The sequence below is a fragment of the Branchiostoma belcheri genome, unplaced genomic scaffold (assembly GCF_001625305.1).
Source record: "Branchiostoma belcheri isolate BF01 breed outbred unplaced genomic scaffold, Haploidv18h27 scaffold3, whole genome shotgun sequence".
Taxonomy (NCBI): domain Eukaryota; kingdom Metazoa; phylum Chordata; class Leptocardii; order Amphioxiformes; family Branchiostomatidae; genus Branchiostoma; species Branchiostoma belcheri.
Genome location: NW_017803909.1, coordinates 8,042,652 through 8,070,440, shown reverse-complemented (window position 1 = coordinate 8,070,440; position 27,789 = coordinate 8,042,652). Strand labels below are relative to the sequence as shown.

General features: G+C 40.1%; 1 protein-coding gene across 1 annotated transcript in view; it reads left to right on the top strand.

The window, feature by feature from the left end:
• The window catches only part of LOC109473786 (PH domain leucine-rich repeat-containing protein phosphatase 2-like), a 59,984-nt gene extending 40,026 nt beyond the window's left edge, over nt 1–19,958 (top strand). The window contains exons 6-17 of the mRNA XM_019773846.1: nt 205–341; nt 2,400–2,493; nt 3,651–3,859; nt 4,577–4,637; nt 7,500–7,595; nt 9,485–9,643; nt 13,307–13,504; nt 14,125–14,287; nt 15,958–16,178; nt 16,654–16,860; nt 17,297–17,519; nt 17,901–19,958. Coding sequence (XP_019629405.1) covers nt 205–341; nt 2,400–2,493; nt 3,651–3,859; nt 4,577–4,637; nt 7,500–7,595; nt 9,485–9,643; nt 13,307–13,504; nt 14,125–14,287; nt 15,958–16,178; nt 16,654–16,860; nt 17,297–17,519; nt 17,901–19,115 — 2,983 coding nt within the window. The 3' untranslated portion in view covers nt 19,116–19,958. The remainder of the gene's footprint in view (nt 1–204; nt 342–2,399; nt 2,494–3,650; nt 3,860–4,576; nt 4,638–7,499; nt 7,596–9,484; nt 9,644–13,306; nt 13,505–14,124; nt 14,288–15,957; nt 16,179–16,653; nt 16,861–17,296; nt 17,520–17,900) is intronic.
• The last annotated feature ends 7,831 nt before the right edge of the window (nt 19,959–27,789 follow it).

Sequence of the window (27,789 nt, the reverse complement as noted above, 5' to 3'; positions counted from 1 at the left end):
CCCAATTTTGGATAAATTTGGATGTAATAAATAGGAACAGACAATAGTTGCATGATAAGTGTGAAGTGAACTTCAAGTCCAACAGTTAGGCAGGGTTTGAAGCTAGGTTACTCACGATAGGCAAGCTAAGGCCAAAACCAGTCTGCCATTCACCATTTCAGGTGTTGCATACTGAGTGTAACCACCTGACATTTGTCCCCACAGCCTCCAGGTGTTGCATGCCGAGTGTAACCACCTGACAAGCCTGCCCAACGAGCTGCAGCAGCTGCAGCACCTGTCTCTACTTGGCATCGCCTTCAACAGGTTCACGGAGGTGCCAGAAGTCCTGGCAGAGATGAAAGGTACTGCAGCCCACCTTTTCAAGTTTAATTGCTTTTGACCCTTTTCAAGTCATTTTCTGAATTCTTGTTCGAAGGTCCTTTTTTTTAAAACTTGCCTCAGATGTAGTTTCAAAGTTTCAAAACGCAATTGTAATACCTATCATAATTTTTATAGCAGCTTTATTTTTTATGCACTAGACTATAATCTTAGACTGTTATACATGAAGGTCAAAGTATGTGCCAAGAAACCTTCTCCTTCCAGCTTACCTTCTATCCATTACAATTTTTGTGCCAAAAGATGGCCTCAGATAACCCCTCCCACAACTGCTGTTTCCCTGTTCTTAGGTAAAGCCTGTTTTTTTTAGTTGGCCACAGGAAACACCAGTTTCCTCAGGCAGAGGACTCAGGGCACTCTTCCGTAAATAACACGTGTACCATGTCTTCCTTAGCTGCAAATATTGTGCAACATCTCTTTACACAAAAATGTGTGTGTCGTGCAATGAAGTTGTGCTGCTTTGGGGAGATAGCACTTTTGCACCCAAGAATCCAGCTTATCTTTGGACAAGGCATCTAGCAGGAAGTAGAGACCACTGGAACAACTGTGTTAATGCAGGCCTTGAAACTGGCTGACCTATACATTTCCTGTTTTCAACATTTTTGGTCCACAATTGTCAACAACACACTAATTTAATTTGCTGGTTCTCAGATTTAAAAAGATTGTGGTGAATATTTGAATATCAACACAAAAAGAAAAGTCTGCAGGGAAAGTCTGTACCTTTGTACACACAGTATCCTAGAGTGAATTTACTCAACTAAAACTGAAACTAAAGTTTTCCTCTCAGCAGTCTGTATTCAACATCAGGGGTCGAAATACCCCTCCCTGTGCAAGTTGGTGCAGGTAAAATTGGTGCCGTGCAACAAATTTTTTACGGGTGTGCACTGGTGCAAGTAAGCTTTATCTATTACTGCACTGACTCAGTACCCATAGGAATATCCAATAAAGAACTGAGAGGATAACAAAACCAGAATCCAGGGAGTTTTTCTTAATTTTTTATAATAATGAATAGAAGGTTACTACATGTACAACATGTATCTAAGTCGCTGCCATGGTTAGTAATTTATCCCCACAACAGTGTAAGCAAATATTGGATACTTTTGGTTCTGTACCTATTTTTGGAGGGTACAACTATTTTTTTTTGGTGCAAGTAACTTTTTTTTCATCTGCACCAGTGAAAGTTGACCCCAAAGTCTATTTCGACCCCTAAACATGTCCTCCTGCTGACTTCAAATGTCAGAGGACCAAGGACGAGTTTGGGTAGTTGTTTATTTGACTGATAGCCTAACTAAGGTGAAGGTCGTTCCTGTGATATATGATGAACGATAAAGTAAATCATGGTTAATCCTTAGCAAGAGCTTTGGAGAAATGTCACCTTATCTTTGCATCGTGTGACAGTGCAAGACTAGGATGGATGGTTTGGCTTGCATCCAAAGTGTACTTGTCTGGTACTTATGCCAGATCACAGCCATGCATAGAGTGGTCAGATTGGTCATAAGGGAAGGTAAATGTTCACATTCAGGGACAAATGTACCCTTGATTTACCATGCACTTAGAAATCAGAGAGTCACCGGAAATTTGGAATCTTCAGCAAAGCTTTGAACTTTGAAAAAATGAAAAATAGATGTCTTAATACTATTAGGAATTTCAAATGACACATGTAATTTACTGTACAGCAAGAAACAAGTTGGATGTAGAGCTTAGAGGATACTGACTTTAGCATGTTTTTACCAATTTGTGCTCCGGGATCATTCATACATGTAATATTGCCTGGTACCCTAAGAGTGCCACATTTTTAAAAAATTGTAAGTTTAAAGAGATATACTAATGTAGTATCAGTAATCCTGGAGGTGTGCACACTTCAGATATCCATATGTTTAAAATATTCTTGGGATTGCCTCACTAACACTGTTTTCTTACAATCTTAGTGTAGCTCTCTTAGGGTACCCAGCAAAGTTATAAGAATTGTAAAGTTTGAGTTCAGCAGGTCGAGAATTGATGAGCAATGTGTGTTTGTCTTGCAGGAATAGAGAATGTGGTGCTAACTGGGAACAGACTTCAGAAGCTGCCTGTAGATCTGATGAGCAAACTGACTCATATCAGGAGACTGGAGCTCAGGTGGGCATTGTTGACTCTTGTTTATTGCTATTAGGCCACACCAATTTAATTTCTTGGTTAACGGATTCGCCGCTTCATTTTTTTCAGATTTGCAAATAAAAATGAAAATTCAGAATCAACTGCAAAATGCTCATATTTTGCCCTGAACAGTTGAAAACAGACCTTTTCATCCTAGTTGTTACAGTTATTCCATCTTTCAATGCAATGGTATCATTAAAAGTTCAAAATTCATTGTTTAAATTTGACTTCATGGCTCCTATCGTACCATTTTGGGCCATAATACGATGCCTAGGCCTGTTTTTTTTTTTCGCCCGCCCGCTCCATTATTTTTCTAGAAAAATCCGTTAACCAAGAAATTAAATTGGTGTGGCCTTAAGTTCCTATCCACAATTTTCAATGTTTGTATGGAGTTATTTCTGTCAAAATATGGACTCCAAGGGGTATACGAATGACGTGTTGTCATGTTTTTGTGTTAAATGTTAATGTAAAAAATATTTTGACCTGTGCTTCATTGTAAAAATTTGACCCTAGGGGAGTGTGAAATCTAGGGGGGGTCAAATGTGCCTGGAAGTCTGTACCACCTGTTTGATGAAAGGCCGTAGTTCGAACTTTGTAGCCACAAGTCCAGTAGTTGCCATTTGTGTAAAACATTCCCCCTGGACAGCCTTTTAGTGATTTCTGACACTGAATTTAACACTGGCCACATTGAATATGAACTGAGTTGTGTCATGTCTTTTGTTATTTGCCTACAAGACTGGAAAATTAAGCCTGTATTTGCAGTAAACACGACATTCTTTTGCCTGAAAAACCTTTTTCTCTGATGCTGTATTTAGCACTTGCCATGCAGAATACTGTATGGCGAGTGGCAAGCTTTTAATGTAAAACAAGCAAATTTTAAAATTGTATTGTAATGATCATAACAGTAATGTGCAGTCTTTGTTAGACTGACACTTCTGTAAATACATAGCCTCACAATTCAGCCCTCCACGGCTGCCGGAGGCATGTATGTCTTGTGTTAAGACCCACTAAACCAGTCTACTACTACTACAGTAACTACTACTACTACTACTACTACTACTACTACTACTACTACTACTACTACTGTATGAAATGACTTAGAACTGACTTTCATACCATCCTTTTTGATTCATTCTTAGGTCCAACAGATTAGAGCTGACGTCTGTGGAAAACGTGACGTTCTTGGCCCTGGACAGCCTGACCCACCTGGACATGAGCTACAACAGCGTGGCTGAGCTGGACGTCCGCGTCCTGAAGCAGCTGACCCACCTGTGTTGCCAGGGCAACGGCATGAGCAGCCTACAGGTGTCTGGGGAGAGACTGGAGGTGCTGAATGCCAGCCATAACAGTGAGTCACACAGTCAAGCATGATTGTCATTTTTCACACTGTGTCTTAAACCACACCAATTTGATTTGTTGGTTCTCGGATTTTTGGAAAATATGGTTAACTAGATCTAGAAAAGCCTAATGAAAGCAAAGTCTGAGGACCCGGTTGATGCCTTGGTGGACTCTGTTATGTAGTAAATACAGCCATATTCTAGTTTTCTTCCTAGCCCTCTCATTTTATGATGTCCGCTTGCTATCTTTTGAACTAAAAATGTCCGAGAACCAAAAAAATGAATTGGTGTGGCCTTAATTAAAGGTACATATTTTTACCATACATTATAGACATTTGTATAACTGAAGCATCCAAGCATCTAGTAGCGGTATCAGTGAGTTACACAGCAAGAGACTGGATGTATTATACATTGTATATCTTAGCATTATGTAGCTGCTATGTAAGCTAAATGGGCATAGCCAAGAGTTCTACAGCATTGTAAGTCATGTCAAGAAATTGATAACAAGATTGATAACAGTTTTAAAGCTCTACTCCTATTGTTTAAAAGACTTCAATCTTGCATATTGTGCATGATTTAACATTGTTGTGCTTGCATTCTCTGAGATGGTTTTTTTTAAACTTTCATTGGTAACTGGTTCCTTGTTGGGTTTTTGCACAGATTCTCTGTCTTTATAATGACGATTATTAATGATTAAAGATCACCACTTTGCACTCTCTTTTTGACAGAGCTGTCCACAATAGAGATCACCCCCCCTCCCCACAACTTGGTGACTATCGATGTATCATGGTGGGTATAAATAACACCACTTTCTGCTGCCTTTTCTTGTTTTCATAACGTGCCTTACAGTATATCTTTTCTGTCAAACATTTTTAAACCCCCTATTGACTAATTTGACTCCAATCAAAGTTATATTTTGCTAATGTCAACTGTCATAATTCTGCTGGGTACCCCAACTTTAGACTGCCACATTTGAAAAAAAAATGTTTTATCGAGGCACCACATTTGAAATGTGCATACAATGTAGGACTGCTGATGCCGCATTGGTAGATCTGGACATTTTTAAAAAAATGTGGAAGTCTTAGGATACCCAGTGGAAGTATAAAAGTTGATTTTAAGCCTAACTTTTCTTGGATTCTAGTGGAACATGCCCTTCAACTGTTCTCACTTCTCAATTCTTCTCACTTCTGCTGTACCAACATTATTTGTTGATTTTATAAGTTTATTACGTTATGTCATGAGGAAAGTGACACTTATTTCCTTTGGGAACTGCTACAAAAATTGTGTTCCGTTTCGGAACAACTCAACCTTACGAGACGATCCCCAGGGCAGGCCCATGAATTATTGACAGAGTAATTCACATGTGCTTTAAAAGGAATCCAGTACAGCATTTCAGAAGATCATTACTACAGGCAAGGACATTTCGTTGGCATTCATTGTCATAGCCTGAATGCCTGTCTACAGTTGAGTGGCTGATATGCATCTTTCCTGTCCCTGTCTCCTCTGTAATGGAGGATGTAAGGACACGGTTTGTACATACATGAAACTGGAATTAATGTGCACATCTTTCACACAATGGGAAGTGATAGGAAGCTGGGATGATTGATGGGCATTTTACTGGAGGCAAATCGGGTGAATTAGTCCATCATTAAGATATATGGATGCCTCCAGAAGCATTACACTGTAGATTGATCTTGATAACATAAAGGCGTCTGAAATAAAACAAACCCACAGTACATATAACTGCAATAATGGTCCTTCAATAGCATCACATAATTCATAACAGATTTAGATAAAACTGTTCATCACAATATTGTATAATACTAATAGTACTAATTAACTTGATTTGTATTATTATTTCTTTCTACATGCCTGTCATAGCAATAATAATTGTTTATTTCAAATTCTTGCCCGAGGGCTAATTGCAGGAACAGAAGAAACATATGGTATAAAAACAGGCAATTAGTACACATAGAACTACTGATAACTACTAAGATACTACTAGTAAAAACTACTGGGTCTGCCTTCTTTTTTGGAGACAGGAAGACAAAGGATCCCACTTTTTCTGTAATTTGTAATAATATAAATGCTGTGATGGTAGTACTAGTATCTTTTGAAATAAAGAATTCCCAAATGAGAGCATTTCAATTTTGCCCTACTCAATTTTATATTTGGGGGACAGAAACACAAATTGTTTTTTGATTGTAAGTCTGAAGATGAAAAAAGAGTAATCTCTTTGAGCCAGCATTGCTGTGTTGACACTGTTTCCAAAAATTGCTTCTAAGTTCATGATCATTTATATTCCTTCCTAGTTGTCAGGCCCCCAAGGCAAACTGTCTAGTTCAGATGTAATTACTGCCCGAAAATCCTTTTAGTGGAGAGACAGACTGATGATATGATTTGCCTCAACTCAGGCAGCTAAGATTGCACAACGTGGGGCGACACATTTGATGTTTTGACAGCTTAGGAAAAAAATTTTAATCACTCCTTATACTATGGCAAATTTAATATGTTGGGTCATGAATTTGAAATGGTGATGCTACGATATGAACATGAGTCAAAGGGGAAAGCCTGCATTTTGTATGTGCAATTTTAGGGAGTGTCAGACTCAGATTCAAATTTTCCTTTTAGCCATTAGTTTTCATACTGATCTCTTATACTTGATACTGCTTTGAAATGTCGTTGATCCAAAGAAATGTATTTGTGTGGCTTGCCGCTGTTACATGTGTTAAATCCTTGTGAAAGCTTTTTCCTTTAGCTGCATCAGTCTGCTAGCCTGGGTACCATCCGGAGGTTCGCTTCGCAACGTTAAAAAAATTTAGCGTTGCGGAGCAAAAATCCTGATTGTTTTGCTGATTTTTTCGAGGGTTGCGGAGTGAAAATCCGGATGGTACCCAGGCTATCAGTCTGCACTGTAGATGTGAATATGGAGGTTTAGCGGCTGCAGTAGAAGTAGTGGAGGAGATAGCACTGTGATTGATTATTACCTGACACACCCTGAAAGAAGGGTTATCGATCAGGGTGACCTTGCCATGGTCAGTAATCCCCACTCAGACTCCAGGGCCACTTCAAGTTCCTACATGTGTACCTGCTTTAGGGAAACACCCAATGATTTATTTCAAACCACAGCATTTGGTGATGAAAACTGAAGCCTATTGGCAATTTTGACTTTTTTGTGGGCCAATTTGGCACCAGGAACAGAACAGGGACTGTTTGAACGCACAAAATATATGCCAAAAATGTGAAATAATGACACAAATGTGTTGAAAAGTGATACTAACTGTTGATAACACCAAAATTTAGTATAATTAGAAGATTTTCAAATTTTTGTGTAAAAAGTTACATATTGGGCCTTTAAACATCCTATCAAAAAAGAAAACTTGAATATGTTGTAACAAATCAGGGCAATTTGACTTTTTTGAAAATTGCCTTAGAAATTGTAAAAATTTGTATGTTGCACGGAGAAAAAAATTCACAGACTGTAATTAATCTACATGCTTTTACACAACTTGTGGAAAGGTTCTTGATGTTAAAAGATAAGACTTTGTCTGGTTTTCATTCCCAAGGAAGTCGCACTTAAAGATCTCCATCCTCCTCAGTCTGCTGAGTTATTGATCCTCACTGCGGCCACTTATCTCCTTCTTTCTGCAGCAATGCCTTTGAGAAACTGCCGGAGTCCCTGTGTGACCTGAAGGGACTGAAGCTCATCGATGCCAGCAGGAACAAGCTCAACTGCCTTCCACCAAGGTAAGGGGCCTGCATGCCCTTTTCCATGGAGCGTAAACAGCCGTTTTAATTCTACGTAGAGGTAGATGGACCACTCTAATTCAACGTAGAGCGTAATTGGTTCATTTTGAGTAGAGCGTATTCGCCGTTTTAACTCTACAAAATCGTTGTAGCAACTTGAAATTTATCTTAATTTAAGTTAAAGCGCATTCTAGAGGTTTTCTGAATTCAGCTCTCAAAATTTAGAGCGTGTTCGGGACCCCCATGCAGGCCCACAGTTAACTTCTGCTATCTGTTGAGGAAAGTCCCTGTAGCGTATCTTTGCTATCATCACTTTTCTTTCTTGGGCTTCGTATTTAAAAATTAATGCTAAGTTGGCAATATCAACACGAAAAAGTCTGAGGAAAAAGTATGTTCCTTGGTTCACAACATTTTAGACAGATTCAAGCCCTCTTGCTGAAGTTTAACTTTAATCTTGAGCCTGGTATGTTAGATTTGCACCAAATTTGTATTTGTTACAGGTTTAGGCAGCAGGGAGAAGGGCCAAGAATGAATTGGTGTGGTCTTATCCTGCAAATCTTTCCAAAGACATGAGAAAAGCATCTCTTTTGAAAAACGTGAAAAGGCTGTGGACTTACAGACTAGCTTTTTGTGTATGTGCATGTTTAAGGTCTACGCACAAGGCCATGGTCATATGTCTATCCACAGTGCACCAAAACCTGCACATTAACTGTACAAGAGAATTCAGATAACACTGAATCCAAGTCAGATAACTACTGGGGCATATCAAACTCTCAGATCTTTCCACATCTAAAGGCTTTGCTGTGCTCAACAGCCTGTTAGAGAGATTTGTTTACTCTGTATGAAAAACCTTTGCAGCACCAATGCTGAATTTCGGTTTCTATACACAAATACATAATTCAAATATTATCAGGACTTTTCGTCAACATGTATACAAATAAGAAATAAGAATTTGTTGAGAGGAATCCTGTAGCTGACAGTCTCTTTTCAGTCTTTTGTTCAATGACAGATTCTTACAATTTATTATAATGTTATGATTGTGTATTCTACCCTCCCTGGATTTTAAGTTATTTTTTATTTGTCAACTGACACCAAACCATAATTTTTGTGTGCAAAATGTGTTGATACATTTCGTTCTTCATATAAAAATCTCTATATACTGATTTGTTCCTCCCACATGTTTCTCAATGACGTGTGTGTAAATTGTATGATTGAATGCTTCACTGTGTGAATGTCAAAAGTAATTTCATTAAGCTTAGCTCAGTAACAAAATTTCATTAAAGAAGACACTCATATTTTCTCAGTAATTACACATGCTCATGTAGACTTCTAGATGAGAATCGTAATAATTTTGATACCTAAACTATGCATATATTAATGATCCTGAAAGTGTCGTGCATTTAGATGCTTCAAAATTTGGACATAATAATTTTCTAGCAGTATCCCCTTGTCATGTCTTTTGAAAACAGAAACTTAAAACAGGGAATACATTTGATTTGGCCTGATATATAATGTCCTAATGCAATGCTGCCTCCAGGCTTGGCAACTTGGTCTTTATATAGAGCCAGACTTACTGATCAGAATACTAATGAGTCAGTGAAGGATGTGGGCGGAAGCAGGGCCGTTGTTTGTTTTACATCTTCTTTGTATGATAAACATACAAAAAGAAGGGCTGATAAACAAAAGAAGGGCTGACATTCTGATGTTATTTTTCTATTGTCCCAAAAAATGTCCCAAGGTGTATTTTTAGTTGTCCCAATTTTAGTGGTCAGTGGCCACTGGACCACCTTTAATTTCGAGCCCTGTAAATGTTGTCATTTATATGAATACAGAAATCAAATTCAAACAAAAACTATGATTGACACATTGTTGTTGTTTTTTATTTGCAGGATATTCTGGCACGTGCCGAAGCTGACCAGACTGAGAGTGGGGCACAACCGTCTGTCTGCCCTGCCTGACCGGGTGGACAACTGCCTGCTGAAGGAACTGGACCTCCAACATAACAGACTCACCCACCTCCCTGCTGCACTACTCATGAGGGCACACAGGTGGGTCTGGTACAAGATGCAAGATGACTCTATTCGTTTTTGCAGTGTGTATAACACTGAATTAAAATCAAATTTAAATGTACAAAGAATCTCAATTAGATAAAAATAGATGCAATAAGTAAACCATTGTTATAAAAAAGGACATAGTTGTATAATATAAGTGGCTATAGATATACACAAAACAAGTTAAAATTTCATGTCCGACAAAGTTTCAAAAAACAGATTGGTACAATATATTTACATTGCTGTTTTCATGCTGTCCGTGCTGGTTGAGCAATTTGATCATATACGGTATACTGTTACTTCACTGGTATCCTGAAACAGTGAAGTCTTGCTTCTTTGCTTGTCTTGGTGTCTGTCTGCTTGTGTATGTGTCTGTGATTTGCAATATTATATACAATGCAGCTTTGTCATAGATCTTCAGCATTGCTATTTTAGGTGGATCGCTTTGCTATTTTCCAAACAAAACAACTGCAACAGTATATTTTTACACTCTTGAAAAGAAGTACATGTAGCTCTGCAGTCGTGCATCATACACACACATGTGTACATGTACATGTATGTTTAGAGTTAAAACTTTTAATTAGATCCAACACAAAAAGTTCTCCCACCTAGCGCTTTCGACCAGTCACTCTGGTCTTCCTGTGTAGACTGACCCAGTGAGGCTTGTACATGTACATGTACTTGTTCAGAAAACTGAAATATAAGACTTACCCATAAAACAAGACTTTTTACAACAATCATCTTCTTTATATTGCTTGTCTCAAATAGCAAAATATATTGCCTTCTCCCCTGTTGATTCCCCACCACTGACGAATGGCCCATCCACCACTGGTAAACGCTGCCATCATGAACCCATAGAGAGAGGATGTAATTTTATGCCTCATTAACAAGCCGCTGTTTTAACAGAAACTCGTTAGTTTTCGAGCGGGGCCGTTGACCCTCGCTTCCGTCACTTTCATCCCGCGCCCGCCGTATTTTGGAACCCTCCCAAGATTCTCCCTGCGCGGATTCTTCCCTGATCCTCTCGTATCCCGTAATCTGACAGTGCAGCTATCAATCATTTGGGAAGGTACATAAAACGCAGCACAGGACTATTAAGTGGCTCCACATAGCCAGGGTAATACGTACAGTGCTCGGAAAGAAGCTTTTAGAAGATAGTCATCTTTCAGATTCCATGTATCTGTCACGAAATACATGCAGTTATTTTCCAGTATATACTTTAAATTTTAGTAAGTTTCATCGTGATGCAGTGTATCTGCCAACTTCTCTTACAGTCAAAGAAAGAGTTTTTGATTTTTATTAGAGGTACATAAACGCTGCACAGGACTATTAAGTGGCTCTACATAGCCAGGGTAATACGAACAGTGCTCGGAAGAAGCTTTTAGAAGATAGTCATCTTTCAGACTACATGTATCATTTCTGTTCTGTCACAAAATACATGTACACAGTTATTTTCCAGTATATAGTTTAAATTTGAATTTAAGTTTCATCGTGATGCAGTGTATCTGCCAACTTCTCCTCTTACAGTCAAAGAAAGACTTGATTTTTATTAGAGGTACATAAACGCTGCATAGGACTATTTAAGTGGCTCCACATAGCCAGGGTAATACGTACAGTGCTCGGAAGAAGAAGATAGTCATCATCCGTGTATCATTTCTGTTCTGTCACGAAATACACGGTTATTTTCCAGTGTATACTTAAAATTTCAGTTTAAGTTGTGCAGTGTATCTGCCAATTTTGCCTCTACAGTCAAAGAAAGACTTATGCCTTTTGTCATTTTTATTAGCTTACATGTACATGCTAGTGTCTGAGATAGGAAAAGCTTTTTTATCTACCCAATATGTGAATATTGGATGTACATGTACATGTATGTTACAGTAATTTTTTTTATGTGTCTGCATACAAATTCTTCTAAACTTTTAATTTGGATACAAAGTGTATAATTGAGAAGCAATTAAGATTATCACTTGTAATCACTCCAATACACATGTATGTGTGTAGCTATCCATATTACTACTGGTACATGATACTTTTACAGACCTACTACTTTTGACAAATGCTCCAGAACATCAAGAAATGACATACTGTCATCCCCAACACTAAAAAACACAAACTTGTCACTGAAAGAAACCACAGAACACTCTAACCTTTGCAAATGTGCGATTGATGATGATTTTGGTTGGCATGTAAGCAATATATGCATAGCTTGTGCTGAAAATTTAATGGAATAGAGATAAAATCGGACAGTGTCATAGATCACGATGTGACTTGATGCGCCCATTTCTCCCCCCCTCCCCATCACTGTCTGCTGACAAATGGTATCCTGCTGATCCCTCATAAGCCACAGCCTTGGCAGAGTGAGGCTGTGTAAGGGGATTTCAGCATCCCTGTTTGGCAGCTTGAGGCTGTGTAAGGGGGATTTCAGAATCCCTGTTTGGCAGCTTGAGACTGTGAAAGGGGAAATTCAGCACCCCTGTTAGTGAATACCCCTTTCCTTTGAAAATATTTCCACAGGTAGGAAATATTTTAGGCTGTCAAAGGGTGCATAATGTCAGAGCCGTAATACAAGCTGTTAACAGTTCAGAATTCTTACAAACAAATCTCTGTAAACCCCTTTACCTCCCCAAAATTATGCCAGAGGCAGGAAGCTGCCAGGATGGAAGGGAAAACATCCTGCCCCAACTTCAATGAAAAAAAGATTGATTTGATTTGATTTATTAGATGAAGTGATTATTTTGTTTAAATGTAAGAAACAGCGTATAAAATTGCTGTGGCCATAATTAGTAAGATTTGTGTCTGCAATTGATCATCCTATTTCTTGGTTGAATTTTTTTTTCTTTTATCATTTGAGCTTTCTGTCTTTAGAGCTATAACTAGTATAAGACCACTGATAGTAATAACAGCAGTGTATGCATGGTTGAGTAGCAGCCATGAATCCCACGGATTAGTCCCCATTTATTATCTTTGATAGGAAAACATCACGTGCATTGGGTCCCATAATCAGCTATGCCATAGGAAGGAAATGTAGCTCTGACCTACATTACAACTAATGGGATATCTGTGTTGTTTTTGTCCTCACACATTAAATGCATCCAATATGATTTCTGGGTGGCAAAACTAGATTTTCTGAGGTTTTCAGAGGAAATTTTCACATGCCTTGTTTTTTTGTCCGTTGAGGAGGGCGGTCAAAAAAGGGTGCATATACGATAAGAAGGTCACAATTTCCCCACCTTTGCTTGGAGAGTAAGGCCATAGCAAGTAATTTTTATGGATGACATCAGCATGTGCATTACTTTTTGTCTGATTTTGAAAAAAATACAAGAAATGTTGTTGCCCTCTGACAGTGGTCATGTCTGTTGCCATGCCGCAATGTGGATGCAGATGGCAGATACATGTAAATATGAAGAGAGGAGACAAGACAAGGCTCTAATTTATTGTTCTGTCTTTTACTTTAATGCAGTGATGTATTCCATTCCTTTTATATGTAATGTTCACTGAATCAAAACCATTTTTACAATGATTGAAAACTTTTCTTTTTCAGTGACAAATGGATGTTGTAATAGTTGGCAGTAAACATATAGCACTATATAAGGTTTATGATATCAAAATTTTAAAGTGTAGGAACCTTTTTTTAACTCCTACCTGTCCCTCCCCCTGCAGACTACGTGTGCTGAACCTGTCCTGTAACCGGCTGGTGACCCTCCCACAGCTGGGTCCCTCGGAGAAGCTGAAGAACGTGGAGGAACTCTACCTGTCCTCCAACTACCTGGTGGAACAGTCTCTACTGGTCATCGCAGGGTACCCACGGCTCAAGGTGCTGCACATGGCCTACAACCTCATCAAAACCATCCCCGCAAGGTAACGGTCATGGAACTTCAGTATGAAACCTACTTAGCTGGTGTGTTGTGCTGAAAGGCGGTTATACCAGCCAAACAGATACGGATACTCTGTACAAGTGCCCTTTGCAAGATTTTTTCTTCATTCGTTTCTTTAGATAATTCTGAAATTTATGACAGAAATATTAAAGGCTGCCATGATGTAAAAGATGTTCTTGCCATTGCCATTGAGAAAAATAGCCCTTTACTTCACTATCCACATGTAGATAGAACTTACACCAAAGTCATAGCCTTTCATAGAGTATTGTAATGTAGATTAGTTTTCAGAATTGTTGTACTAGTTGCCATCTTTGTCTTCTTCATTGGTCATCTTCATCATGAGGTGTAGCAGGAGAAGTTCTGTTTTCAGTACTGCTTGTCAGTCATTGCAGACAGAAGTTCAGGTCCTTGTAAACCGGCCTCGAATTCAATGAGTTTCTTTAGAGTTGTGGTTCCTTTTTGGATCCGGAGTCCAAAGTAAGAGTCATCTAGCTGGTTCTGTACTACGAGTCACATAGTTGCCATACAATGTATCATATGCAGTTAATGAGGAATAAAGGTACTATATATTATCTATGTATATATGTATGTTTTCTCTTCCAGGTTCTTTGTGCGGCTGGAGCAGCTGGAGGACATTAACCTGTCTGGAAACCACCTGACGCAGCTGCCGGCCACCATCACGCAGCTGCCCAAGCTGCAGGTGCTACGGGCTCACTCCAACCACCTGACCAGCCTGCCAGACTTCTCACAGGCCAAACTACTCAAGGTAAGCAAGTTGCACACCCCCAGTGTACTGTTAGACATTATAAGGCTTTTGTAAATTCGAGAAGACACTGTTCCAACTAGAAATGTAACATTTGCAAAGCAAATGCATTATGTTTACCTTCGCATATGGTCTTCTCTGTTAATTCTTACTCAAGCACATTCATATAATGATCAGACAGGAGTCTAAATCCCTCATGCTATAAAGTTGCAACATGATGTAACCCAACACTAGTTACCATGGTGACAGACATCTGGTTCAGGTCATTAACCTTATATGTTTGGAGAAGAAGAGGAAACTGAGCAAAAACAATGTTTTCCTGCAGTAAACATAATTATACAGAGCTAGTGTCTATCTCTTTGCAACACTCGGAAGTTGTTTTATTGGTGTGGGTTTTGTGTTGGATTTTTTCTTAGATCTTTTTGATCCATCGTCATGATTACTCTACCTCTTTGATGCATTATCTCATTTAAGAAGACACACTCACTGTTTATAGGAATAATGTGCGTTTGCCTAACTTGATGTTTCAAGTAGTTAGGCAATATTGACACAACCCATAAATATAGTTACAGTTGAGGAAGGGGTGAGTTGTTTGTGAGAGTATTGACTAATTTCTCACTGCCACTCACACCAGACAGGTGATCAGTCTCAGGCCTTTTGACCTGATTTTTCCAGACTTGAGTCCTCTATTCAGCTTAATTGGCTATGTTTAGGAATAAGATATGATTTGTTGGAAGGGTAGCACTTTGTGTCACTGCTGGTGTGTGGCACAAGTGAGTAAAGAAAGGAGAGCTTAGTTCTTCTAACAATTGTTTTTAGAAATGTCTTCTTGATGAAATGTCATTTTTATTTCCACCTCTAATTTGTTACAACAAGTACAATAAATAAATGCTCAGTGTCCCACCCTTTCTTTCTTAATGTTTTCCAGTAACTGGCTTTTTAAGTTAGCTTGGATTCAAACACTCAACCTCCAGGTTTAAAAGCTGTATTGCTTACCATTGGACCACAATGTACAAAATGTATACTACACCACAAGACTTACATGTATGAATATGGTACAGTATAACCACCCTTTGGCGTAACACCCCAGCTTTGCAAGCACAAAGCACATCAGCAGTTAGGTACATGTATATTACACTGAACAACGTGTCACGCCTAACCTTCGCACGTCTAACCACAAGGTGGCACAACGCAGTTTTAGCCCTATGGGGATTTCTATAGTTAAGGACCCCAAAGTGACTCACTTCGACTCACTGAAAGTCATAGTAGGGTGCACAAGCAAGGTTCAGAATTTTGATATGTTTAATTTCAGGGTATAGTGTACAAAATATGCGAAAATGAGCTTAGATTTCCTGGCTAGTTATCTTCTCTTTTATTAGCGCCACGGGAGGTCATGGAACTGCAGCTGACGCACAGTACTAGGCGGGACAAGTATCCAACCGCAAATCTACGCCGACTGAACACGCACCATAATTCAACTTTTACAGTCTCAAAACTGACGTATTCCTCTAACATTGACCACAGGTTCTATCTCGATGCCATGTACAGAACAATTTCCGCACCCTTCTCTAGTATTGTGCAGCACTACTTTGTGCCCGGACTACTTTTGAGTATGGGGTTCGCCCATAAATACTGTGTTTAAACCTATTGGTGTTTGCCCCACCCCACCCCAGGTGCTAGATGTAGGCTGTAATGAGCTGCGTGAGGGCAGCCTGTCGGGTGACCTGCTGTCCCAGCTGAGTGAGCTGGACCTGGGAGAGACCCAACAGTTCAGCAAGGCGGAGACTCTGGTGAACGGTTCGGCCGGCCTGGCTCTACTTGGGGCCGGACCTGACGGACAGGACTCCACGCTCTGGAGATACGGCTGCGCGCAGACTTACGGACAGAGAAACAAGTGAGAAAAACTCTTACTTCTGTTTCTGAAGTTTGAAGGTGTAACAGAAGTATTTAAATCATCAAAAGTTGTTGTAACTTGTAGCTGTATTTGACTGCAAATTTTGGACACAGGAAGATGAGCTTGTTAACTTTCCTTCACCGACACTTTTATTAATGTTTTGCTTTCATTATGAAATCTACGTTGTTTGAAGGTTGCACAAATGTGAACGAGTATGGTTTGGCAAATAGTCTAGTCTTCAAATTCATTTCTTTACATTTTTTTCATTTGATTTGGGCATTCTATGACATTGGTATCCAATGATTTTTATTTAACTTACGGCATATATTTACCCATTTTGCAACTGTTTTGTACGATTTACAGTATGGTTGAAAACTTTTCTTTTTTTTTTGGAAACGGCCAAAAATTCATGCGCGCGGATGTCATCCATGTAATCAAATCAACATGGCGTAATATGTTATTTCCATGCCTCCAGCCTGTGTGTCAGACAAGTCCTGAGACCGACCTACGGCGCAGAGAAGAACGAGGGTCTGTTTGCGGTGTTTGACGGCGGGAGGAACGCGGACGTGCCGCATCAGCTCCAGACGAGCGTGGCGGAGATCGTACAGGAGGAGGTCAGGAAACATCAGGAGGGCGACAAGGACAACATCCACATGAAGTACTCGGTACTCACCGCGCACAAGTACGTTATCTTCTTTTAGTTTTACAACCGGTCAGAAATATTTGTAACTTTATTTTGGAACAATGGTAATAACAAGATTGCTAACAGGGTTATTTTTAACAAGGAAATGAGATTTCCTTGATAAATATAACAAATGATTGATAAAAATGAGTCCCAACAGAAAGAAAAGATGATTATATTGTTTTCCTGTTTTTCATGCAATGGAATCATTTGGAGACAGCTTTTAAATTAGAATTATAGTATTCCGCCAAAAATTTGGAGACTAAAAAAAAACGTTTCCATAATCATATCCAGTTGCTTGAGTAACTGCTTTTTGGCGTATCGTATTACCTTCATCGGTGTAGAATAGTATTCTTTTCTATGTTACGATAAACTTATTTGTTCCAAGTTATGTGCGAACAACAAGGTCATTGGAGTCTGTTGTTGGTCCCCACAGGAGACTGGGTTCTGTTGGTCAGAAGCTGGGCTCTTCGGGAGTCTTCTGCCACCTGCAGAGGTTAGGTGAGGACAGCTACACGCTGCACCTGGCCAACGTGGGCACCTGCCAGGCCGTGCTGTGCAGGGAGGGTGTGGCCGTCAGCCTGTCCAGGTGCCACACTCTTGTGGGGGCTCCAGAGGAGGGAGCCAGGGTGATGGAGGTGGACGGCATGTTCACTGAGGTAAGCAGTTTTGCAAGCTTTCCAAAATAATTTCATCAGGTTTGTAGGACATTGGATATAGGGATTTTCTTCTTACACAACCTGTAGTGTTTCTCACCTTCTTATGTTTTGATGCCTGTCAGACATCTCCCTCAGCTGTCTGCTTGTACTTTTGTTAAGAGGGTGACTAGGTTTGTGTAGAAGGCATATGTTTCAAGAGAGAGGCATGAAATCCTTATCAAGATCTGGTTACTAAAAGAGAAATTCCGAAGGTTCAACTTATGTATGTCAACCACTTGAATGAGCAACCCAATGAAATGTCTTCATTTCCTAAGTTTACACTAACTTGTGATCTTTTATTTTTGCTGGACTAAGACATTGTGTTGGTGTTCTGTACTTCAGGACAACAAAGTCAGTGGAGTGACGGAGGCCACCAGACAGCTGGGTCGGAACTACCTCCACCCGTCCATCATCCCAGATCCGTACGTCCATTCCATCAACCTCACCCCTCGCGACGAGTTCGTCATCCTTGCCTGTAGAGGATTGTGGGATTACGTCGCCCCCATGGAGGCCGTCGATACCGTGCGCAGTAAGAACAACCCTCTGAAGGCGGCAAAGTTGTTGAGGGACATCGCGCAGGGCTGCGGCTCGCAGGACAACATCAGCGTGGTGGTGGTTCGGCTGCAGGAGTGTGATGAACCGGAGGATAACTGCGCGGTGATCCAGCCGGAGGACCTGCCGCCGTCCATGGAGAACCTCACCGTGTCCGATTCAGGGGAGAGCGACACAAAGACTGATGGGAGCGAGGGGAGAACTAACGGAAACGGGGTAACCGCGAGTGACGGGAACGGCGTGGAAGGGTCGGTGTCAACGATATTGGACGACAGGTCGTCGGTGTCGTCTCTGCAGAGCACGTCGAACTCTGCGGGAAGTCAGGCTGACGAGCAGGAGTCCAAAGCCGCGCTGGCCGATGTGACGGCAGGTTTGGACAAACATGCCATCCAGGAGGCGGTCCACCGAGACAGGCACAAGAAGGCTTACCAGTCCAAGTCCCACAGTCTCACCTACGGTGCAGAACGGCCCCTCAAGAACGGGTGGAAGGCGGACAGAGGCGGCTGGGTGTCGGACAACGCCGTGGATGATAGCGACGAGGAAGGGGTGGAAAACATCGCCACGGAGGTGCAGGTGGAGGTGGAGGTGTACACCCCCTCCCACACCCCCTCCCACAAGTCCAACATTGTAACAATAGTCAATGCCATGGTTGCTACCACTCAGCCTGTCGAAAACGGACTACATGAAGAGAAGGACAAGCCGGCCAGTGAACAAAACGGGGCCATAAACGGGCACGCGGACGGGGAGAAAACGCCGCTCAAGTCTTCCAAGAGAGCCAACGGTTCGGTCGTGCCAGACTCAGACGTTATCTGTAAGATTGAGATCGCTCCTCCTAAGCCCCCTCCCCGCAGTTACTCCAGCCCCCCCACCCTGGCAGTAGACACCTCCACCGACGGCAGCACGTCGCCTGTCCGAAAACGGGCCGTGGAAAACGGGCACGCCGCCAACGGCCACGAGATGCAGGGGGTTGAGGAGGAGACGGAGGAGTACGACACTGCGCTGTAATACATTTTGTAAAACGATACCCTATTGTTTACGATACCCATTTGTAACCTGAGACTGCTCTGTGACATCTAGAAAAAGTGTGCTGTAATGTGTTACAACAGCGTAACACAACGCAGCATTGTACATAAGGAAAAATGCCATTTGTACAGACCCAGTAACTGGTCCAGTCCCCAAGCCAGGGACATTTCCAGAAATTTGTACCTCATAGATGTATCTGTCCGCATGGTTGATTAATAAAAGGTATTAAGATATATTTAGACAGGAGGTGACCAAAAAGGTACCAGAAACTGGCTTGTCTTTGTAGAGTGAGCTGTCCTAATGTTAATGGTAGATATTCTACACATTGTATGGACATAGAAAGGAAAGTGCTTTCTGATAAGATGGTACAAGATGGCTCACTAGAAAATATTGTATGGTAAGTAAAGTATATGTAAATTGTGAATAGAATTAACTCTTCTGAAACAAAAAGTGTTGTGGGAAGATCCAGAATTTCCATCCCAAAGTGCATTGCTTGGCAACCAGAGGCTGACATCTGTTTGAAGAAAATGGATGGAGATTTCCCAACTTCTGTGTCGGGACAAAGTTGAGAAGAATAAACAAAAGTCACCCAATAATACTAGTATTTACCTTTAACTACACTAAAGTAAAGTTCACATTCTACAAGGCAGATTCTCGAAGTGACCAATTGCTGAACATCTAATTTCACACAAATATATGCAGCTTGACTGGTTTTCAAAGCATGGAAAGAACACTTATAAGAAAATGGATTAGAAAGATTATCAAACCCAGTAAATGTTTTGGCTACATTTATGTACTTGACATAGATAAATCATTGTTTCTATTGGTTCTGCACCGTATGTTTTTATAACAACTGTTGTTGCCACTACTGGAAGTTAGGGGATAGCCTGGGTGCAAGACCCATAGCACACTAGACACAAGTACTGAGATACTTTGTGTCCAGTGTGCTATGGGTCTGGCACCTAGGTTAGTTAGGGTATTGTTGGTGTATGAAGTCTCAGGTTTGTGTGATGCCCAGCGGGAAATTGTATGGATCTACCTTTGTGCCACTTGTGGAAGTTTCCAAAAAATCCCTTTGACTAGTTTAAGGTTGTACAGGAACTGTCCGTGCCATGTACATAGTTATTTTGTTTACCTACTGTGGAATGCGTGACTATATGTGGTGCTCTATATTATGCTATGTGAACATGAATAGGACCATTATGTACATGTACATTGTAATTTGATAGAAATATAAGTATGATACTGGATTTACCAAATGCACACACTCTACTGTCTAAACTTGCCTTAACATGTACTATTTTGCTGGAAACATGTGTATTTCACATTTCCAAACTGTTGAACTACATAGCTTTATAATATAAATTGCCGTCACATATGAACACCATTGAGAGAGAAAGAGAGAGACAGAGAGAGGAAAATTTGGGATGGGGATGATGGTTGGTTACTTGTATTATTTGAAAATGAAATTGTACAGTTGTGAACTGACTGACCAACAAGGTACATGTATGTTTCTCTACAACTGTACAAGGATTTATGCATTTGAAATGCTTAGCTATCTTTCATGTAGCTGATTTATATTTTATTTTTTCATTACAAAAATAGATTCTATCTAGTCATCTTCATAAGGCATTTGAACATCGTTCAAGGACATTCGTTCACCCGTTCATATCTTTTTGATTTAATTTGGCTGTAGATATGACTTGGTTAGTTTAGTTAACTTGCCTAGATAGTGTCTGTTTAGAAGGGAATTATTTCTTTTGCGTACAAAATGTTTTACTTTTTTTGAGAATTTTTTTTTACAAATGTGACACAGACTGTTTTGAAGGAGGTTTTGTTTGGCTGTTAACAGAATGTTTTGAGAGATGGCCAAACATTTCTTTGTACTTGTGCCAGTAATTGTATACTGTTGCAACTGAGACTGACTTTATAGTGTGGAAAGTATTATTAAGTGGATATTAAGAATGTGTAGCTGAGGCAATCTGCTTGGTCCTACATTCTAGTGGTGTGACTCTCTCAATCCTGTTTCATTCCATTCACTGGCTCAAACAGTTTTTGTATATGTGTATGTATATACCTATTTTAGATTTATTTTGCTTACTACTCTAAAATGAAATATTTGATTTTTTTTATTTTATACTACAGGGTAGTGTCATGAATGGATGAATTGCTCGTACTAAAAGAAAATGTGCCAACTGTGATTGAATGAATACTGACTCGAAAAGCCAAAAGGAATCTTGAACTTTGTATAGTCTTATACTTGGAAGAACTGCCAAGCGATCTTGTTGAAGAATTTACATTGTGAATTTTGTATATTTCTCTACTTGAAGAAATGGAATATTGAAGAATGTGCCGCTATGTTTAAGCATGGTGGGAATCTGACTGATCTACAGTGTTGTAAAATAAGCAGAGAACACAGAGGAATATTAATTGTGATTAATGTGTATTTTAACTGTTTATCATTATGTGTAATTCTTTTGTAATCTCTACAGTGTCATAGTTAATCAGCCAACAACAACAAAAATAAATAAATACACCAAGTAGCCTTGTTTCCTGAGAAGGTTCTGACAAAACAACTTGCAGATCAGCCTTCCACAAGAACAATAAATTCCCTTGATTCTGAACATGATTGTTGTCAAGTTTTCTCATTTCTTACTTCTTCTTTGTAGTAGCCTGGGTGCTATTCGATTTGTTGTTACTTGTAGTACAATGTAAGGCCACAGCAAGTAAATTTATGGATAACGTCCTCTGTAGACTCCAAATATAATGTGAGGCGAAAACAAAACAAGGTGGGCCCAAAAAACAAGATTCCTACATTTACATTTTCAAATTTGACATCATAAACCTTGTTAAACAAGAAAGACTACATATATAAATCTAAGTCTACTGCTGACTATTACAATAGCCATTTGTTACTGAAACAATTTTGAAAAATAACTTTTCGATCATTGTTCAAATGGTTAAGATTCAGTGGGAATATCACATATACACAGCCACCATCACATTTTGAAAGGAATGAAATACTTCACTGAATCAAAGTAAAAGACAAAACAATAAATCAGAGCCTTGTCTTGTCTCCTTTCTTCATATTTATCTGCCATCCACCTTCCGGCATGGCAACAGACATCTTTGCCCATTTCCGGCACGTTGACCACTGTCAGAGGGCAACAATTTTTTTTTCCAAAATCAGGCAAAAATTGATGCGCACACTGATGTCAACCATAAAAATTACTTAGTGTGGCCTAAGTACTAATACAGTGAAGCCAGCTTTGAGCCACCGGTCAATCAAGTGTGGCCTAACATTGAACTAAAAGTGATCTTGCTGCAATGAGGGTTCCAACTTGGAAAAGGAGTAAGAAGTAAGTGGTGGCAGTGTTCGTGGATATATTCCAGACTAGAAAAAACAGAAGCTGCCACTGGTATAAACGGTACTCTCCAAGCTGAGGTTTGGGGTTATTTTTGCCGTGTTTTTAGACTTTTTATCGCATATATATCGGGGTTTCTTTTTTGCACTGGAATTTTTCTTTCACCCAACCCATTTTTCTCTCACCCAACCCATTGTTGGGTGAAAGAAAGACTCCAGTGCAAAAAAGAAACCCTGATAAAAAAAAGTCTAAAAACACGCCAAAAATAACCCCAAACCTCTTGAGAGTAATAAACGGTTTAAAAGTGCCCCCCAACGACCATGTATGTTGTTTCAGATATGCTGATCCTAACAACCAAAAACAAGGGTCCGTAGGACACAGATCTCCGTGAAGTAATCATTGTGTTTGTGGTTCCTGCTAGATAATGTAAACGATGCCCCGGTTTACATGGTTCATATCTAGAAATTTTCATCTTTTCAACTTAGCTTCCAAATGCCGCAAAAATTAAATTACCATTATTTACCAATACGGAATTAAAGGGTTTCTTACCAATTAGGAAAATTATCTCATTTAGATGATCACTAGCTATTGATATTCCCCTCTACATCAGTTGTCACATGTTTGAGAGTCCTATCATGAAATGCAATGGATGCATAAACTTTCATGCATAATTAATACAAAAATCTATGTACACATCAAAATTATGACGATCTGTCAATCCCTTTTGGGGCTATTCTCTTTCAAAATCGGCTGCTGCTATACACACTCAAGCTGAAACATCTGCTTGGAGATCAGGTATAAGCACGCCTAACATCTGCTTGGAGGAATGTTAGACAGCTGTGGGGCTGTTCCACATCTCTACTGAAAAGTAGGGGTGTATCCTGATGAAATGTACTTTACCGCGTACCGCTAAAAACTGCTATGGTGTAAAAACTAACAAAACAAGAACAAGAAACGGTCCACAGTGTCAATTAATCAACCGCAAGCATCAGGGCAGATACATGGCGGCTGCAGACATGTCCCTCCAGGACGTTCTGCATCGTTAGTTGAGACTCTTGAGCCAGCCGAGTTCGCCTAGCCTTGGTGCTGGGCTGCTTTCCAGGTCCCAAACAGGCTAGGCCAGTCCCTCGGCGCGGCTCCAGTGCCAACATGCTCCCAAGGAAATTCTACCACAGCCCACTCAGGCCCTGATACACGGGCACGCTGACTCACTCTGGGCATGGCGTGTTATGGGTCTGGCATCCTAGCCTGTCATCCTTGCTTGGCCGACTTGGAACGCCGACCCGAAACAGGCGCCTAGCTCCGCGGACGCGGAGTGGCTTCACGGACCGGTCCCTTCCTCTGAAGAAGTTACTAATGATGATTGGTGAATTAAATAAAAACCAAGTCGACTTAAGCAGTTCCTTCTCTTATTCTTACTTTGTTGGTGACTTTAAATCGGTTCAGGATTACGAAGATCTCGTGGATCGCGCGGGCGCTACTCGGGGTAGAAGTTTTCCGCCGCCCGGTTTCAACCAGGCAACCGGTCGCTTTAGGCACCTGTTGTACCTGTGTGTTTCGCGCGGTGAGAATTGTACCGTAACCGCGCAAAACTCATACCGAGACATAGTTAAGTCAGGCAGCGGAGAGATACTAGTCTAAAGGGACCACAGAGCCTCGAAGAGAGCCCGCCCTATCTACGATAGGACTCGGGATACGTTGCGAACACGTTACGAAAGTGAAGTACAGTACATGGATCAAAAGCGGCCCTTAGCAATCCGTTGCAAACTGCAGCAATACATTAGCTCAGTTGCTCCTATTACTGCAGTGATGTTTTATCGCCGTTGCGGGGCGCTTTTGATCCATGGCGCTTTTGATTCATTTTAACGTGTCAGAACTATAGAAGCAGGGTTTCTTTCTGAATAGAAAGGTAAGTGATAAGGCAGCCGTTTGATTATTCTTTAATCCTCATTGATTTAAATAGAGAAATTCAATGCACTGAATCAAGGAAAATAACAAGGAAAGATTGTAGCTTTCTGAAAGAAATTAATGAAAGGGGAGGGCGCCAGGAAAGGCGTTAGCTTCAGAGGGCGAAAAAACACAAATTTACCGAATAGTTGATTGATCCAAAATGTAATGTTTGCATTATTAAGGACATTGTAAGGTACATGTGTATATCTAACTGAGAACTTGAACACTTGAGACAATATTTTGTTAAAAGCATAACAGTAATTTGCAATTCAGGACTGTGTAAAGTAAAGGTGTATTGTGTTGAAACCTGTTAAAACCAACTGTAATGCTGTCATCTATTGAAATAAAAGATGAAAAGAATATCTTTAAGGTCGAATGATATATTTGTAAGGCAAATAATGGTATGATAATGGTGTTGGTCTATTACGTTATAAAGCTTAGCAAAGAAATGCAAATTATGATGATTCATTAACAAATGAGATCACACCTGCGTCTAAGCTAATCTGATATCATTATTTAATTGACAATATGCAAATTTTGGTGATCTCTTGTCAGGTGCTAAGACCACGCTTCGGGAAGACGGCCACGGTGTGCACGGAAGGGAAAGAGCTCCGGTAAAATTCGTCTTGGAAGGCGCGTTACGCACGTTTTCGGTGGTGAGTCGCACTTAACATTGTCCTTTATATAGTGGTTACTATTTAAACCGAACGTATTTTAATGAAGTGAGGCTAAAACACCAGAATGGTGTGCAGTATTTGTGGCGACCGGGTTAAAGGGGTTTAAGCCTGCACTTAGTAAAACGGCCGTTAAGGGGCGCTTTTTCAGAGTCGCATTTTTCAAAGTTTATATTCACCTTTTACTAGCTTATTTTATCAATATGAGCTGTGTTTAAATGTTGTTTGACTGATGTTTGAAATGCATTTCATAATTTTCATGTGTTGTAATGGTAACCGTTCTGAAATGAGGTATTTCTAGTCTGATTCAATTTGCCATTGGCTATGATAGTATGGTGTTTTTTCTGTCAATATGTGTGTTAACTTTTCATATTGATTGTTTTGATGTATAATATTTTATGTGATATGTATTGCATGTGATTTTCTATGGTCATGATATTCTATGTGTACCTTTTCTTGAATGTTCTATTAAACAAAGCATAAAGCTCAACTCAAACCCCAACCCAAATCAGGTTTTTAGAACTTTAACAAATGATGTAACTTATAATTGCAATGTATGATGATCTGTGAGTAGTAGTATGTAGTATATTTAGCCTGTGATCTTTCTTTACACCTTAGGCTTGACATTGTGGGACCTGTCAGCTATCCTGTGCTGTGTTCCTGTCCATATTCTTGGAGGACCCGCCTGTGTTTCTGAGGGACCTGTCACCTATCCACCAGACAAGAGAACATCGGATTGACTGTGAGTCTACTTTCATTTATGAACTCTTTCAAAAATTGGGTCTGCATGCTGCGATGCGTAATCGGCCGTTTTAGTTTTGCACAACGGGACGCCGGGTCGTTCTATTCACCATTAAAGGTGCCCTAAGCGATATCTGGCCGATAGTAGGCTGGGAGCCGGGAAAAAATATCAAACATCAATAATTCTGGGTGAAAATTGGTTTGTAGACAAAACATGCCACAGTAATCACAACACAATAGATTTTTGGCCGATATTCTGCATTTTTAGGAAGTTATGCGGCTTTAAACTCCGATTTTGAGGGTAATTGTTTGTGTAAAAACTCATTGTTTACTTCCCAAAATCCAAAAGAAGGTTAATTTAAGAAGCCTATAAGTTATAACAGTTACCATTTATACAAGTCATAAGCGAACACCTGCATGTGGTGTTTCTGCCACTGTAGCAATTTTCGAGCGCGTTCGCGAATGGTATTCTTTCACCAGTTTTCATTACAAAAAGATAGCTAACACCAGGAATGGACGAAAGTAATCGATGAAAACAAACGCGCAATAAGTATTCATGGAGAAAGGAAGAAATCCTACCTCCTTAGGCTTGCTGGTGCTTCGGGGTCTGAAAAAAGTCTTCAAGTTAAATGTGCGCCTTTATTTGCTGTTAAAAATTGTTTTGTTGTTCGTTTTTGTGGAGAGAAATTCTGTTGTGTGACCGGCTCCTAGCGCGGCAAGTCTTCGAATGATACTGAATTCGAATCTAAACAAAATTGTTGCTTAGCAGCCGCTTGTTGCCGCACATTCGAACCTGTAAACAACCCTGTTGCTTAGCAATTGTTTGTTGTCACGGATTCAAATTTAACGGTCTTCGAGCGCAGCATACGGGGACAATCAGACACGACAGTAATCGATGAAAACAATCAATTCACGAAGAAAGAAAGAAAATCCTACCTCTTTGGGCTTGCTGTTGCTTCAGGACCTGAAACAAACTATTTATGTTTATGTGTGCCTTTATTTGCTGGTGAAAATTGTTTTGTTGTTGGTTTTCTTGGGAGGAATCCTGTATATGTGACCGCCTCCTAACACGGCAAGTCTTCGAATGATACCGAATTCGAACCTAAACAACTTTGCTGCTTAGCAACCACTTGTTGCCGCACATTCGAACTTGTAAACAACCCTGTTGCTCAGCAAATGTTTGTTGTCACGGATTCAAATTTAACGGTCTTCGAGCGCAGTATAGGAGAGAATCAGACACGACCGATGAAAACAAGCGCGCAAAACATGAGGAAAGGAAAGAAAATCCTACCTCTTGACAGGTGTCCAGGTCCAGAAAAATGATATATCTTAAATTTTTACCTTTATCGTGTTGTGTGACCGCCTCCTAGGACGCATCATTCCTCGGACGATGCCGAATTTGAACCTGTCGCGCACTCAAATTTGACGGTCTTCTTACGCAGTGACATTACACACAAATAAGTAAAACGAACCAACCGGTGAAAATGAGCGCGCAAAACACGAGAAAAGTAAAGAAAATCCTAGATATTTGGGCCTAAAGCTAATGGACATGAAATAAATGATTTATGTTAAATGTTTGGCTTTATTTACTATTGATAATTTAACGGTTTTCTAGACTATCTCAGTACACAGAGAACAAAACCGATCTCCAGCGATGAAAACAAGCGCGTAAAACACGAGTAAAGGAAAGAAAATCCTACCTCTTTTTAGGCCTACAGGTTCCCAATGTCCTGAAAGAAATGATTTATGTTAAACGTGTGCCTTTATTTACTGTTGAAATGTGTTTTTTGTTTTGTTGATCCTTTTCTTGGGAGGGATCTTGTTTTCTGGCCGCCTCCTACCATGATCAGTCTTGGAATGATACCGAATTCGAACATAAACAACCCCTGTTGCTTAGCAACTGTATGTAACCTCAGATGACCCCGG